At 38.8% G+C, this 17,546-nt stretch overlaps 1 protein-coding gene across 1 annotated transcript in view; it reads left to right on the forward strand.

Moving 5' to 3' along the window:
- mad1l1 (mitotic arrest deficient 1 like 1) overlaps positions 1–17,546 on the forward strand; it is a 96,118-nt gene that overhangs the window by 13,475 nt on the left and 65,097 nt on the right. The window contains exons 11-12 of the mRNA XM_065254223.1: positions 7,869–8,013; positions 17,106–17,246. Of these exons, the coding sequence (XP_065110295.1) occupies positions 7,869–8,013; positions 17,106–17,246 (286 nt within the window). The remainder of the gene's footprint in view (positions 1–7,868; positions 8,014–17,105; positions 17,247–17,546) is intronic.

Here is a 17,546-nt window from a genome sequence, read left to right on the forward strand (position 1 = left end):
GGTCCTTAGCAGAGCAAAATGCGGATTCACACTCATCGTCCCACAAAAATTTTCGAACTGTACTAAGGAGATCTGTGAGGGGTGCAACAACCGTTGCAAAGTTCTTACAAAACCCTCGGTAATATCCTGTCATTCCCAAAAAACGTCGTAACTCACGTTTATTAACAGGGGTAGGAAATTCAACAATGGCTTCAACCTTACCGCTTACAGACTTCACCTGGCCCTGCCCGACCAGTTTCCCAAGGTATGTCACCATTGCTTTAGCAAACTCACATTTACTGAGATTTAATGTCAAAGAGGCAGCAGCCAAACGTTTAAAAACTACCTCAAGTGTCTGTAAATGATCTTCCCACGTCATGGAATAAACCACGACATCATCGAGATACACTTCGCAATTTTGTACACCAGACAACACAGTCTGCATTAATCTTTGGAATGTGGCAGGTGCGTTGCGCATTCCGAAAGCCATCACCGAATACTGCATAAATGCATCGGGCGTAACAAAGGCGGAAACCTCGGAAGCGCGTGATGTCAACGGCACCTGCCAATAACCCTTTAAGAGGTCAAGTTTGGTAACATAACGGGAAGAACCCACCCGATCAATGCAATCGTCTATTCTTGGAAGGGGGAAAGAGTCAGCTTGCGTTACACTATTCACTTTACGGAAATCGGTACAAAACCGAAAGGAACCATCAGATTTGGGAACAAGTATGCAGGGCGAACTCCATGGACTCTGGCTTGCCACAGCAAAACCATTACGCACCAGATACTCGACTTCCTCGCGCAAGGCCTGACGTTTGCGGGGGTTAACCCTGTAAGCATGTTGTTTAATAGGTCGATTTTGACCCACATCAATATCATGCATTAGCACGTTGGTTTGGGAAGGAACATCATTAAAAAGTATTAAATACCTATTAATCAACTCCGTGATATCATATTGCTGTTGTTCCGACAAATAGGAAAGATACGATGGTAATGTAGCTAAAATAGTCGAGTTTGACAGTCGTCCTAAGACACCCGGATCATCCTTGTCAAACATACTATCCTCTACAGACACATCACCGACAGGCATACCAACATTCTGCACGACCGACATACATTTAACAGCAGAGTTTTCCCCAGGCTTTCCCCGAGCAACATACGCTTTGAGCATGTTAACATGACAAACTCGGCTTTTATTACGTCGATCAGGCGTCAGGACCATGTAATTCGTGTCACTCAATTTACGTTCTATCTGGTAAGGACCAGAAAATCGAGCATGCATGGGTGAATTAGGTACAGACAGCAAAACAAGCACTAAATCCCCAGGTTGGAAACTGCGAGCAACACTCTTTTTGTCATAACGCACCTTCATTTTAGACTGAGTGTTGCAAAGATGCTGTCTAGCAATTTCCCACGCTTTCTGAAGATGCTCATGAAACGTACTTACGTACTCCAGAACTGGTTTACGGTGAATATTTTTAGAGAGGAATTGTTCACTGAGTAACTTAAGCGGACCCCGAACTGCGTGCCCGAACACTAGTTCGGCAGGACTAAAACCTAATGACTCCTGCACTGTACTCCGCACAGCCAACATTAACAAAGGTAAGCCATCCACCCACTCTCGACCAGTTTCCACACAATATGTTCGTAACATTGATTTTAATGTCTGGTGGAAACGCTCGAGCGCACCCTGTGACTCCGGGTGGTACGCACTTGACATTTGATGTTCAACTTGCAACTCTTTCGCTAACTGTTCAAACAAATGGGATGTAAAGTTTGTTCCACGATCTGTTTGAATTACTTTAGGTAACCCGAACATTGAACAAAACTTAACCATCTCTTTAACAACAGTTTTCGTAGTAATTGAACGCAGAGGAACAGCCTCTGGATAACGAGTGGACGCACACATTATCGTGAGGAGATATTGATGGCCAGATTTAGATTTAGGTAAAGGACCTACACAATCAAGGATGAGTCTTTCAAAAGGCTCTCCCATCACCGGAATTGGTTGAAGTGGCGCTGGAGGGATCACCTGATTTGGTTTACCCGCAAGTTGGCAAACAGGGCATGCACGAACGAAAGCAGACACAGAAGACTTAATGTTCGGCCAGAAAAAATGTTTAACAATCCGATCATGTGTCTTTGTAACACCAAGATGTCCAGAACAAACGTGTTCATGGGCCAGCTTCATTATTTGAGTACGGTAACCGGAGGGAAGAACGATCTGACGAACACACTCACGCACAGCACCGGATGACTTCCACCAACGCATCAAAACGCCGTCATCCCAAAAATATCCTACTGGCGTATCTGTAACTTGTGCATTATCACCAGCAGCACTAACACATTTATTCAATGTTTCGTCAGATTTTTGAGCCTCAATTAACTGTTCCCTAGTTGCTTTTAAAGGAGGCAAATTATGTCCAAGGTGCTCACCATCCAGTAGTGGTGGTAGTGGGACAGACAATTCACATTCTACACTATTTGGAGATGAACCCAAAAAAGAGGCGGACAGATCAATCACGTCACTGAATTTTTTTGCTTGTGCCCGCGTCACGGCGCATGACGGAAAAACAAAGGAGGACTGTGAAGCCGCTATCTGGTCGCTAACATCAGGCTTTTCAGACACAATCGGATACGGGAAAACCTTTGCCCCAGCCAAAACAATACCCAGGATTAAACTCACACCGTTCACGGGTAGTTGCGAGGAAACCCCGACACTCACGGTGCCCGACATAAGGTCAGATTGCAAACAAACCGTATGCAATGGTACTGAAACACAACCCATTTCAACACCACGGATAAGTACATTATTTCCCGTGAACGATTCTGATGAAAACGGTAACGCGCTTTCCAGTATCAACGACTGCGCGGACCCTGTATCTCGCAACATCACTATAGATTTAGGTTCGAAACCCTCGAGCGATACAGTACATTTTTGCATAAACTTCTCAAAGCCGGGAGAATTTGATGGTAAATTTACACCTTCAGAAGTAGAAATAAATGCTACCCCTTTAGGTTTATTAAATTTCTGCTGCCAAGCTTTACAATTTGAAATCAAATGATCAGAGTCAAGGCAGTAAAAACATACCCTTTTTTTATCAGGTCGTTTCAACGCGGTTTTCGACTCACTATAAGACCTCGATGGATTATGTGATTTATGATCTCTACCCATATCCACAACGGACGCAGGTTTAGGAGCGCGCACGGGAGAAAAAACGGTTTTGTGTGTAAGCACAAATTCGTCGGCTAAAATTGCAGCATCAAATAATTTAGAAGCTTTTTGCTCATTTAAATGTACTACAATACTCTCAGGCACACATGTCTTAAAATCTTCAAGTAAGATCAATTCCTGTAACTCCTCAAGAGAAGTAATTTTAGTTGAAAGACACCATTTCTCAAACAAAGCTTTTTTTTCTCGCGCAAACTCCACGAACGTTTGCTTGGCTGTTTTTGAACAAGCCCTGAACTTTTGCCGATACGCCTCCGGCACTAATTCATATGCTCGCAAGACGGCCAATTTTACAGTGTCATAATCTAATGAATCCTCAATTGGCAAAGCCACACAAACCTCTTGGGCTTTGCCAACGAGATTACACTGCAACAATAATGCCCACATATCCTTGGGCCATTTTAACTTAGTCGCTACCCGTTCGAAGGCCACAAAGTACGAATCCACCTCTGTTTCACGAAAGGGAGGTACAAGTCTAAGGTACTTACTTACATCAAAAACAGGAGGATCAGGATCGGAACCACCAGAATGGAACCCGGCGGGCAGCTCTGGAGCTGGACTGTAACGCAGTCGCTGGGCTTCCAGCTCCAGTTGTTGTAACTTAATATCCCGTTCCGCAGTTATCTCCAGCTCTTTTAATCGGAGTAACTGTGTTTCGTGCTCCTGCTTTTTCATCTCTAGATCTAATTCCTTTAAGCGAACAGTAACCAACGGATCTACTAACGGAATGGGCTTCGTCTCACTTACTGACTCCACATCATCAGCCATCTCTTCTTCAGCCCCTGCCTCAAAATCTTCCGTTGCAGCGCACTCAGGAAAAATGCTCATCTCTACCAACTTACTATATAGCTTATCTCTAATAACTTGCTTCTTTTGCTCTTTAGAAATAGCTACATTAAAAAACTCCGCTATCACAATCAAATCCTTCTTTCGGCAACGATCAAATTCTTCCACTGTTGGCGAAAGACTAAACTTTACCAAGTCAAATTCCATATTAAACCCTGTATATTTCCTCCCTTGCCAAAATTCAAAACAGCCAAGCAAAAATTATCGCAAAACGGACGAACGAGCCCCCACTTGTCACGAACCCATCACGTCTAGGGTGGGAAAGGTCCGATGACAAAATATAAAGAAGCTAAATATCAGTTTTCCCCCTCCCGCTCCTGTCCCATCTCACCACAAAACACAGTAATACGTTCAAGAGTTTTATTTACTCTGTGAGGAGCATCTCTTCGGAAAGGGATAAAGGCCAAAATAACAAACATAACAGGAATCTAACTTAATTTTAGATTATTAACTTACCTACAAAAATAAATAAAACAATACAAAAGAATAACACTCTTTTTCCCTCACTCCCTAACTAAGCAAAACCATGAGAAAAAGTAGTACAAACTAAACGGCCATCCCAGACCTACAGCTCGTAAAGTAATTAATTTAACAGAGGAAACAATAATTGAATGAAATGACACATTAACAAGAATAAGAAACAGAATAGAAAAATATTTACAAAACTCTAATTTCAACAGGAGCCGATCTTAGAGACTCTATAAAGAGATCCAACTCTTAAAGCTAATAACCGACAGTTGCTAGCCCACACATGAGTCACAATAGACCCTAAAAGAGGAGACAGGAGCTGGAGGGTAGAACGACCGAACGTGAGCTCCGCAACGCGCTCTACCGAAGCTCCCGCACACGGTCTTCTCTCGTGCTTTATCCAGTTCTCACTCATTAGCTGCAGGTGCTTCCAATCACGCGACACTGCCAGGGATAATGAGAAAACAAGGGAGGGGAGAGAAACACATATAGAACAAGGCAATTTTACAAACATCACCTCCCTCAACTTTAAGTCCCAGGACGTAACAAAGGTCTTCTGAGGGTAATCCGTGCGGTGTTGTAGAAATATCCATATTTAAAACTTTATTAACGTAAATAACTACCTTCCGGTAGCACCGCCATCTTAGACTCCTCTGTATTCAGGAGAGAGTATTAGCGTAGTGTACGCACTTTTCTTAGTGACGTATGACAAATTCGGACAGCGGGGGCACAGAGCAGCAGCAGAGTAACCTCCGTAGGCTGCGTAAGCTCTCATCCTGAATGCGGACACGACTAAGATGGCGGCGCTACCGGAAGGTATTTATTTACGTTATTAAAGTTTTAAATAAGGATATTTCTACAACAACACCGCGCGGATTACCCTCAGAAGACCTTTGTTTATCATCCTGGAGCTGTTTGGATTTAATTTGTGAAGGATGGACGCACTTTTTTTGGACTTGAAGGTCGTGGATCGAGTAACATTACATTTTATCAACTGAAAGATCTAAAACATTTTATAAAATATCCGAAAATGTGTTTGTCTGAAAAACGATGGACATATGCAACTCGGACAGCTTGGGGGTGAGTAAATCATGGGTTTAATATAATTTTTGGCCGAACTATCCCTTTAAGAGCGATTTGGTTGCTATGATACTAATGTTTTATTTATCAGTCATTGTACGATGCGGCGGTTGGTTGTTGTGATATTTGTCCCGCCCTTCTCCCACTGTTATTGGACAGCTGAGTGAAAAGTGACATTGACAGGCTGAGCGTTTAACCCAAGGTTAAAAGTTTTTTTTTAACTCTGGGTGCTCGGCACTGAATGCGGACAAAACCGCCAGCTTCTGCCGTTTTTGAAAAGTGTGACGCTTCGATTGGAAACAATTAAAAACATATGCCAGCCGCAAGCATAAATGCCTTGGTGTACACACCCCCTTCCATACAGGTGTGAATCTAGAACCGGTTCTCAATTGAAACTGATTATTTTTGTGATTTCGTGTGGGTCTTTTACATTTGTGTCTGGCTTCTTTTCTATTCCAAATATGTTTATGTGTCTTGGGAAGTGGACCAGTGGCCTTGTTTTTTTTTTCTTAGTGCCAAACCCTACCAGTTGATTTATTCATTTGGCAGTCTTTTTATTGTCTTCTGGCAAGAGTGTTTTAAGTTAGGGATTTTGGAGCAAATGAGATTTCACTTTGGACAGGGACACATGCGACACATAAATCTGACTCCACACTACCGACAACGTGTCATGTCAATATTGTGACAAAAACAGACATGTGCATCAAATAGATTATGTTTATTGCTTTATTTGTTGCAGACCTGGTTAGGTAAATTTTCTAAATTTCTATTAAATTAAAAATGGCTAATGAACAGTAGACGCATCCTAATAAGATGATTTTGTTACATGTGTTTATATGGTCCGCTTTTTTAAATCACTACTTTAAGCTACATCTTCCTTGTGGGGCAACTAAATCAATTACCTTGTTCACTAACGAATAGAGGCAATTTACATAATAAGTCTTGGTATGTGCTAGGTCAAACTGATAGGAGACTATGGTTTTTGTGATTAGATTTTGCATTATTGTCTTATTGACCCTCCGCAGCAGGCTATGATTATTTTCATTAAAGCTTAAATTGGGCTGGATAGTTAGCATCTGGAGGAGATGAGAGAAGTTAATCAATTTAGCTACGAGGACACACACACGTTCGCCCGACCACCCCCACCCGAAAACAAATTTCCCTTGTCAACTACCTCCAGAAAGCACAATTACTTCCACACATACACAGACTTAATGTTCGTTCTCTCTTTAATCTGTCAGATACAAGACGCACACATCGTTTTCCAGCACATTTGATGGAATTGAAGTCTTGCTGTGGGTAATTTCTCTCTCTCTGTAAGGTCAAGTGGAAAAGAGCTTTCACAGTCAGAGATGATCTGTATCAAACATTTCTCATCCTATATCTCAAACAGAACAGAAACAGTGGCATGTGCACGCTTCATTATGAAAATACACGACTATATTGTTTGAGGTTTTAAAATCACAATTTTTTTACTTGACCTTGTCTGTGAAGTCCATGATAAAGTCTCATAATCTGTTTACTTTCAATCTTTGATCTGACCTTCCTTACTCATTTAGTTTTAAATATTAATTTTATATTTTCACATGTTATTTACATTATGGAGACAAAAAATGACTTTAGCTGGGATTTTACAGCCTTGGTTTACTGACCTGACTAAAAAGTAGTTGTGTTTCATAAGATAGTTTGCTGCCTACTTCAAAATAATGACCCATTTAAAGGACATAACACAAATGGTGTTGTGCAAGGAGAAATTTGATTTTAATAGTAATCATGTGAAGTGAGCTTAGGCTGTGTACATGACATACTGCTTCATGTCCCCAAGAGCTAGGAAGCTGATTGAGACACCCATTATTGAACGTAATATTTGCATTTCTCCCTCCATCTTGGATTCGTTGTTCTACCACGAAGCATTTTGCAGTGCATTCTGGGATTTCTAGCCTCAGTTTAAGTCAGGTACATTTTTCATCTTATTCTGGCCAACCACTTACATTAGGGGATACTTAAATTATGGGGTTACTACTACCCTAATCTTAACCCTAATGGTTAATATTCTACAAGTAGTTTTTTCAGGGCAGTTTCACAGAATTGTTTATGGCTCAATGTCTTGATGTCCCAGAATGGCACTACAAAGAACGTGTTTTTGGCACTCAGAAACTGACGGCGGCTTTCATGTTGCATAGAAATGACCTTTCATGATAAAGGAGGTGCAGTTAGAGGTGCTCCATCATAATGTTGTTTATCCATATGTTTCTCTCAGTTTTCGCTCTGTCGAGAAGGCCCGTGCCGAGCTGGTCCCCGAGGTGTCTCAACTACGTGCCAAAGCTCAAGAGGAGCAGAAGAAACGAGAGAACCAGGATGCCCTAGTCCGTCGTCTGCAGAAAAGAGTCTTGCTGCTCACAAAGGTGTGTTGTCATATGCAGAAACCCATGCAACTATTAAGTCTCAAAATTAAAGTTTGGAGGACCACAGCCATGGAGAGTTTCAACAAGTGCTTAAAGCATGTTTACATGGTATGAACTTTTATTTGAAAAGTGCAAGAACATGTGGCACATTTGGGTTCCCTAGTCTTTCATGTTATGCTGCATTGATTGTGGTGCCATATGGACATATCCGCATTATGACTGCTTTGTGTTCGTCAAGTCCAGGCGCATTCACAGGTGACATCCAAAATGAAAAAATTAGGTTCCAGGATTTTTCTCAATTTAATAGACTTTATTGTACCTTGACAGTTTACAGTTTCAATGCAGTTTAAAATGACAGTTTCAGCGCAGCTTTAAAGGGCTCTGAATGATCCCAACCGAGGCAAAAGGCTCATATCTAGTGAAACGAATGTCATTTTCGACAAGAAAAATAAAAAGATAAGCACTTTTAAACCACAACTTCTTGTCTTGCACTAGCCGTGTGACACGACACCGCGACCTTACGCATTGCGAAAGCACCGCAAAAGGTCACGCATGACTTATGCGAAACTACCGCCCCAATGTTTGCTCATTAACATAAAGAATTAATGTCATGTTAAATTACTATTTTTTTTTTAAATTACTATAACAGAAACAGAACATTTATGTATATAGGAATGACTTTATTGAGCACTTAGTTGCATTAAAGTACAGTATATGACAGTTCAGAGACTAGTAGCAAAAGTCTAAACACTATTCTGGCTTTGAGAGCAAATGTGACGTAATGACGTCACAAATATACTAATTAGTACTTCAAGAATCGATTCTGAATCGAATCGGGAGCCTAAGAATCGATTCTGAATCGAATCGGGAGCCTAAGAATCGATTCTGAATCGATTCATGAGGGTCCAAACGTTTTTTGACCCCTAATTTTTACAAGTGTGGAGAAAGAGGACCGTTCAACGTTGTATGTGAAATGATACTAATTAATGTCTTTGTTTCCGTTTATTGTTTAAAATGGTCCGCAAGTGTGCATTTCACATATGTGATGTGTGACATTTCGACCTGCTTGCGCAAATATGTAAGGTCACGCTGGCGCGTCACACGGCTAGTGCAAGATGAGAAATTATGGTTTAAAAGTGCATTTTTTGTATTTTCATTGTAAAAATTGCTATAATTTCACTGGATAAGACCCTTATGCTTCGTTTGGGATTGTTTAGTGTCCTTAAAGCTGTTTTGAAGCTGCAATTTTAAACTGCATTGAAACTGTCAACTTTTGGGATCCAATAAAGTCTATTAAATAAGAAAAATCCTGAAATGTTTTCCTAAATAAAACTTTATTTCTTTTTAACTTAATCAAATAAAGACATAAATATCTTGGATGACATGGGGATGAGTAAATTATTGGGATTTGAAAAGTGGAGTAATCATTTAATTGTAACAACAGAGGGTTTGTTGTAACACCTGATAGATATTTAGTTTAAACACGAATAACTCAATCAAATTTTGTCTATATTGGTAACATCTAAAATATTTAAACATTTTCAACTTAAAATTTTCACTTAAAGTGAAACAAAATTAAATAAGATTTTGAGTTGATCCAACTTTTACTTTTTACAGAGTATGTTTTACCTTTTGGGTGATTAGAAACCTGACCAATATGATAATGCTAACCATATAACAATTACAAGTTGGTAAAGTCTTATGCTGGCTGTGTGTCACGCCTATTGCACTGTGTATCCTCTGAGGAACCCCGGTGTCAAAAATAATGACTGATATTTATTAAAAAAGATAAAATGCTCATTGATCTTGACGGGTTTTGTGGTCTGGATTGTTTTAATAACCAGCTGGTTTGAAAGAACGATAAAATAAAACTATGAAAACTCTGCTGGACATGCAGCCCATGTGTGAGTGAAACCAAGTGTTTCTCATTTTAATTAACGGCACAGCAGCAAAACAACAAACCGTCCAGGGATCAGATAGAGAGTGGAAATTGGTCATCGAATATGAAATTATTACACAAGTTTTGGCTCAAGAAAACTTTGCTATCGTCCATAGTGGACCTAAAGGTAGAAATGTCCCATTTAATTCTGACAGAGGGTAGAAAATGGTCATGAAAATCAAATTACTTTTGTTTTTGGAGCATGAAGCTTTCGGAAATGGACCGCAGGGGTAAGAAATAAAACAAAATGACCAACCCTGTCTGATATGACCCATTTAATTATCTTTGTCTCAACCATCAGTCCCATACAGTAGTGGCCAGCAGCTCCTTTGGAAATCTAGAACACATCCACCCCCCTGACCTAAGATTCTTGCCATAGGCCGGCATGAGATTTAGAAATTACTTTACTACCGATTTAGCATGTATGCATATAATAATCTGACTTTGTCAACATATTGGTAATTCACAAAGACTTCAATAAACTCCAATCATATTTCCTAAATAGATGGTATTTGTTTTAATGAGGTCAGTGGCTGGTTGTAATGATGTCTACACTGGAGACATTCGCAGCATCCTCACCTCCAGACTCCCACGCTGGTACCCACTCTCAAAACACAAACACACATGGAAGATTAAAGCTGTCAGAGCAACTAATTAAGAGTAAAGATAAGCAAGCAAGTAAGCTCATATATTGCTCCGCTATTGCATTAGTGCTAGAACACACTCGGTTAAAAGTTAATGCATAAATTAACATCGCAATACATCAGAGTTTTAGTCGATGAGATACTATACAGTATGCTTCTATAAGCAATCATTTGTTTTTCTCAGCTACATGATGGTTTGTGGTGCTTAGGCAACCATTCCTATTATTGTGGCTCATGGGTAAAGCCCCCATAAAATCAAAACTCACTATTCTTATTTTTTTTAATGGAATATTGCAGTGTTCATTATTAAAAAAATTATCCGTGTGGGTCATTTTTATTTTTTTAATCAATTTGCCTCCTTATAAACTTTTAACAAAATCTGAATGACTCTGATGACATCAGTTTGACAGTGTGAGCAGAGCATCCGTTAACCCCGCCCCCTCCCATTTAAATGTCAGTCTGCTGTGAGTTCCATTGATGAATGACTCGCCTACTTTTATGCTGCGTTTACACCAACCGCGGTAGAGGCGGCAAGGGGGAGTGATTTCAATGTTAAGTCAATGTGAAGACGTGTTGACGCGCGTCTGGAGGTCCCGTGGCGCGGATAAGGTGTTTTGCGAGGCGCGGAAGTATTGAGGACCACAAGAGTCATGCAAAATGTAATAAAGAACTTCAATATTTAATAACTACCTGGACAATAAAAATAGCAATTAATACATTTGTTTAAAAATTTATTAATTAATCTATAAATAAATAGACAAACATTTTATTAGGCAATAAAAAGTGAGATTATAAAAATAATGCAGAAATGAAATATTAATCCATTAATAAATAGTTCAAATTAATATAAAAATTTACAAAAAACAACATAAAACACTCAATAAGTTCATCATTTTAAATTGCATTTACAAATTCTTAATTAAATAATGGAATTTCAAAATGTATTTCAAAAAGCGATTTAAAAAGAGAAATAAATAACTGGATTTATAAATTAAACTACAAATAGAGGTTTAAATTAGGCATTTAAAAGGGGATTTCTGTTTAACATTTCTGTTTTCATTTTCCCGATGGTTCTCCTTATTCTTTTCACTTTTTGATTTGCTTTTCGTTTTAGCCTCTCTATTTAGCTTTTCCGTGACTGTTTGGGTCCTCATCCGAGATCTATAAATCTGTGCATGACGTACAATCAGAGCCAATCAGTGAGCTTGTTACATCCACCTGGCCATATCTAATTTGCATTTCTCATTTGACCATTTGCAAGGACCCAAAGAGTCACGGAAAAGCTAAATGTGTACACAGACGCAGAACGCATGTGCATTGCCATTGCAACAAATTCGGCAGTGCACCTACAGTATGCGTGCACTCTTCTGATGGCAAAAATTGCATCACGTGCACTGTACGCGGACCCTACTAATGGACCGTACTTCGGCCTTCATTCTGTACTATACATGCTGCTGATATAATACCTTATAGCATGTGCCTTGTTAGAAAGAGGCAAACTATTGTTATTCCTGTAGCAGCTGGTAGTCATTTATTGTCATATATCAAGTACAGTGAAAACATTCTTGACTGCTTTTCCATAGACTACAGACAAAATACAATAGGCATCACTGATGTACACAAAAAGTTTCATATGTACAGATATTAAAAAATTTACAAGAATTACAAAAAATAAGTAAAACATTAAAGTTCACAGTTGGAAAGTAACATTGTTGGCAATAAAATGTCCAGTATTATTATTGTTTTTACACATTAATGTGTTCTGAATAGTCATATGACATTGGGGTAGAATAAGAAACTGTTCCTGATTCTGGAAGTGTATTGCATTTAGTTTCCGTTACAGATAACAAAAAAAACTATGCCTTAAAGTCACCGTGGATAAGAGTATCAAATAGAAATGTTTTTATTATTTTTCTAGGGATTCACACTTACCAGAAATGTAATATATAGCTTCAGCTTCATAAAATGAACACAATGGAAGCTACAGCTTACTAAAATTGAGCTTTGTATGGCGCCAGACAGTATTGGCATATAGATAATGCTTCAGTCAATTTAATAAATTTAATAGATTAACAGTTCACTTGCAATCATTAAAAGCCACGGTAAAAGGGATTTATTGTGGCATTGACCCATGTTCGCTTCTAAATGAATATCCATAGGGTAAAAAATTGCACCATACTCATTCATTCTCCAACAAAGATTTTTCTGGCACATAAACTCTAAAGACCATACCAAAATAATTGACTCCTGAAAGAGAGTTTGCTATCTGGGGTGAATTCAAGATAAAATCGCTGGTAAATATCATTATCCGAGAAATAGCCTTAAAAAAGGTATGTGTGTATAGCGAGATGTGTAGCGAGATGTCTGTGTGTGAATCCCTTAGGTCAAAAACTCATATTAAAAGATTGACGTGAACAGTTTCTATGACTTTAGGAAATAAAGCGAATTTTACTTTGACCTTTAAAAAGTAGCACACAACTTCAAATGAAATAACCTTCAGCTTCCCGTCTGTCTGTCCCTCAGTCCATGTGCTGTTGTCAATTCCCAGATTGAAACTTATTTGGGTCATGAATGTGCATAATGATTTATGATTGCCAGAATTATCGTCTAAAAAAGACACGGGGAGTGAATATGTGGGTCGATCTTATGAACTCTGGTAAGAACATGTCATATTTTACCACAAATTCAAAACAAGGAAATACACTGTAATATTTTGCTTAAATAAAGCTCCTTATTGATCAATTTATTCATCTTTTTTTTACCAAATAGCAACCGCTCAAAACCCAAAAAGCGCAGTTTAATATTACACGGTTTAATATTATAACATATATGACATTATATTTACAAATGATAATACCAAATGGCATGTTTGTGACAGTTGAACTGCTAGTCTTCACTTAAAATCAATATCAAATCAGTATTTAATGTTACTTACCTTGCTTATGAGGTAAATAGCCGTGTAATAAGCGGGATAATGCACAGACAGCCGGTTGTTATCGTGTAATAAGCCCCTTCAGTGTGATACAAGAACCTCTGCTTTGCATCAGGTTTTGATCACATTGTCCTGGCTTATTTCTGTGATGATAACCTGCTACCTATAGATTAGGAATGGGTTGACACCACTTTGTCCATACGATCCAATTTTGATACCTAAATTCTGAGAATTGGCCGATCTTGATCCCGATTTGATACTTGGTATTTTTCGTGAAGGTCAAATAGTCGGAGTACATTTTTACTTAATTTGCGCAAAACTATCAAAACATGAAAGACATCAGGTCTAACCGTGGGTTTACACTAGCCGCGTTTAACTCTTTCACCGCCAGCGTTTTTAAAAAAAGTTGCCAGCCAGCGCCAGCGTTTTTCATGATTTTCACCAAAGTTTAATGCCTTCCAGAAAATGTTCTTCTTTAAATATATAAACAAACCATATAACAAATGAAAGAACAGACCCTCTGCTTTAAAAAAAAAAAAAAAAAAAACGTTTCATCCTACCTTCAGTGGTTCTTTTGTAATCAGCTTTTGACTATGGGTAGGTTTCTGCAAAAACACCACATTTTGAGCAAAAAGCAGAGATAATTCCATTTTTCTGACGGACTTTTCATAGCGATCCCATTCAGAGCGATCTTTAAAACAGACACGGACATGCAGCCGCTTGCCATAGGGCAATACTTCCGGGTTTAAAAAGTTGCGGATAATAGCGGTATTGCGGAAAGATGGAACATCTCGTCATTGGCGGGGAAGCGTTTTCTCTTAATTGAAGAGATATCTAGTCAATGGCGGTGAAAGAGTTAAGGTGTCAAAATCGCGTCTAGTTTGCCGCTTGAACATTTTGAGTTTTCCGCCAAAGTTCAAATTTTTCGACTCGTGCGTTTGCCGCGGCAACGCTCAAGTTGCGCCATTCGTGCGAACTAGAAGCACAACTGAGACGGAATCGTGTCTACCGTGCTGTGCTAAACGCCTCATTCACACCGCGAGACCTCCAGACGCGCATTGACGCGTCTTCACATTGACTTAACATTGAAATCAACCATGGCTGGTCTGAACAATCTCCCGATACCCGCTCCCAAGTATTGGATCAGCTGAACCCTACTATAGATTATCTCTTGCTTAAGACATGTTGTTAGGACCATTAAGTGTTAATTTTTTGCACTAATACTGTCAATAACAATGAGAATATAGGAAGAGTTTGGTTCCAAAACACGACAAACGCCAAAATCAAACGAGTTACCGCCAAAATCAATATTGTATCAGGTTATTATTAAAAAGTAAATTCTTAAAGGTGACATAGAATGATTGAACGGGGTATTTATCCTTGTTCTGTGATGTGACATGTAGACAAAAAATGTTTTGTTTGGGTCTGTAATGTCTTAGAAGCTTCCTAAAAACCTCCCTCAGATAGCTCTATTAGGGTGGGGGATTTTAAACAAGTGGTTTTGCACCTATTTGGCACTCCCTAATGGCTTAACTTGCAATCTCATTACTGATTGGCTGACTTTGCTGCCACTCAAAAAATTTAGCCAATTATTTTGTGGAGGGGCAGTTAGATGCCTGTGATGTCATAAGCATCAGTTTTTCAGATTGGGCCGTTTTCTGGCTGACATTTCTAAAAGAGGAATTTCTATGAGACTGAGATGTTTAGCATGTTTAGCACTTTTTGTATGTTTGTGAATGCGGGTAGACTACCATTATTCAACAAAGACAAGATAAAAATGGTTTTTCATTCTCTGTCCCCTTTTAATTTTTTGCAAAATCCAATATCCGCCGTGTTATTCTGTCATCTTTTCTCCTTTTTTCCCAAAACGTGATAAACGGCACTTTTCTGCAGAATGCAATAAATCCGCTCAACAAATTACAGCGCAGTATTCCAGGCATCGTAAACAACGATGGCAGCGCATTGAATACACAGAATCCTAGTTTTCCTTATCTACTTTGTACATCGTGATCAACAAACAAACAAAAACTAAATAATACTTTTGATGGCATTGACAAACCTGTGGGGTTTTTTTGTGACGGGGAAGAAACGTAAGCCATCAAAATCGAATAATTAACGCGAGAGGCACTCGGGAGACTGAAAAATGCCGGCTGTTGCTTGTTCGCCCGACAGCATCAAGCTTCTGTCATGCTAACACATTGACCCCAGGGGATCTTATGAAAAATGTTCCATAATTTTACTCAAAGTCAACGAAAATCGAGCAGGACCAAAACATTTTACAGCTGATCGCCAAGTATAACCGCAGGAATGACAGTGTTCTTAATGTGACAAAGTAAGTGTTTTGATGAATGCCATTAATGTTTTTTTCTTTTTTATCAGTGTATACCACTAGTCAACTAAATGAATATAACATGGCAAAGATCAGTGCACATTTATATATTGATTCAAAAGATTTATTGCTTTTTGTGAAAAAAAAAAATAATCATTTTTTTTATAATAAATCTTTGAAAATCAAATAATGGATTTGAATTTTTTATAATTATAACCTAAATATGCTATTTGAAAGTTTGTAACAGAAAATAGTGGTTTTCATCTTGTCACGTTCTTGTTATAGAAAACAAGTTTTTACCGAAATTAGTCAAAATGGATTGATTGCATTTTGGAACCCTCTCCTTATTGTATAATATCACATTAGAAAAAAGACTTTGCTCCAAGATCTTGCGTGATAGTTTTGCAAACAATGTCCGAATACCAAAAAATCTTATTTTATTTTTGCAAATTATAATTTTCTGTGAAATGTGACCTTTTTCGTAAGATACAGCTGTTTTCTGCAAGACTGCTCAGTGAAAACTGACGTCAGGTGTATTGATTGCTTCATCAGATAAACTTGAGCATCATTACATTTCTTTTTCGACCAAAACTGTTTTTTTATTTACTTGTGTAAGTATCTCACAATTATGTATATTTGTACATACTGTGCATGTATGTGTCTGTTCCAATTGCTTGCCTCTTTAATCCTATGGCTTTTTCAGTGCACACTACAGATAATGAATCTCATAGTTTTATTGATCCTACTGGTTTCAGCTCTAGAGACTAGACTAGATTTAATTTCAGTTTAATCGACTCTAAAATGAGATATTTACACAGATGACTCCGGCTCAGAGGGGAGCTCGTCCACACCATTAATTCTCCTCTAATATTTCTTTCAGCTCTCTTTGTAAATCCAGAACCAAACGGCAGCGTTACAACCGAAGCCTGCTGATTGAAATGTCGTACATTGATTAGGTCGAGCAGCAAAGCATGTGAAATAAGTTCAGTAATAAGTGATTCGCAATCAAGCGGTTGTAATTAAATTTACATTAGGACAGCAAGTCGATTCTTTTATTCAGAAATTGGATTTTACTACAAGCTCGCCCTACAGTAAAGATCTATACTGACCTTGTGTGTGCATGAGTGTAAGCATCTCAGAAGGTTTTTCTTTCATGCAGATAACTATATGCATAATGTCTTTAATGTATTTTACTGAACCAGCTTGCTCTGGATTGAATTAGTATTAACGCCTGTATATGTGGGTCAGGAACGAGATGGAATGAGGGCCATATTGGAGTCGTACGACAGCGAGCTGGTCACTAGTGAATATGCGCCTCAGCTCTCACTACGGGTCAAGGAGGCGGAGGAAATGCTGCAGAAAGTCCAGGCCCACAACACTGAGATGGAGGTGAGAACTGCTTGTTTTTAAAGAAGTCTGTAGAGAAACTTATACTGATTAATATGTTTTACATTGTTTTCTTACGTTGTTAAGTTGTGCAGAATAAGACCAGTAGGCATGGGTTGGTATGAGATTTTGGCGTTAACAAAACTAGAGCCCGACATGTTTATCGGTTTGCCGATTTTATTGGCCGATACGAGCATGTCGCAGATATATCTGTATCGCCGTATAAGCCACTGATATGCAGCCGATTTTGAATGATGTAAGTACTTGTTTGTCCAGCAGAGCGCGCTCTTCTGTTTTGGTACT

The sequence above is a fragment of the Paramisgurnus dabryanus genome, chromosome 4, assembly GCF_030506205.2.
Source record: "Paramisgurnus dabryanus chromosome 4, PD_genome_1.1, whole genome shotgun sequence".
Lineage (NCBI taxonomy): Eukaryota > Metazoa > Chordata > Actinopteri > Cypriniformes > Cobitidae > Paramisgurnus > Paramisgurnus dabryanus.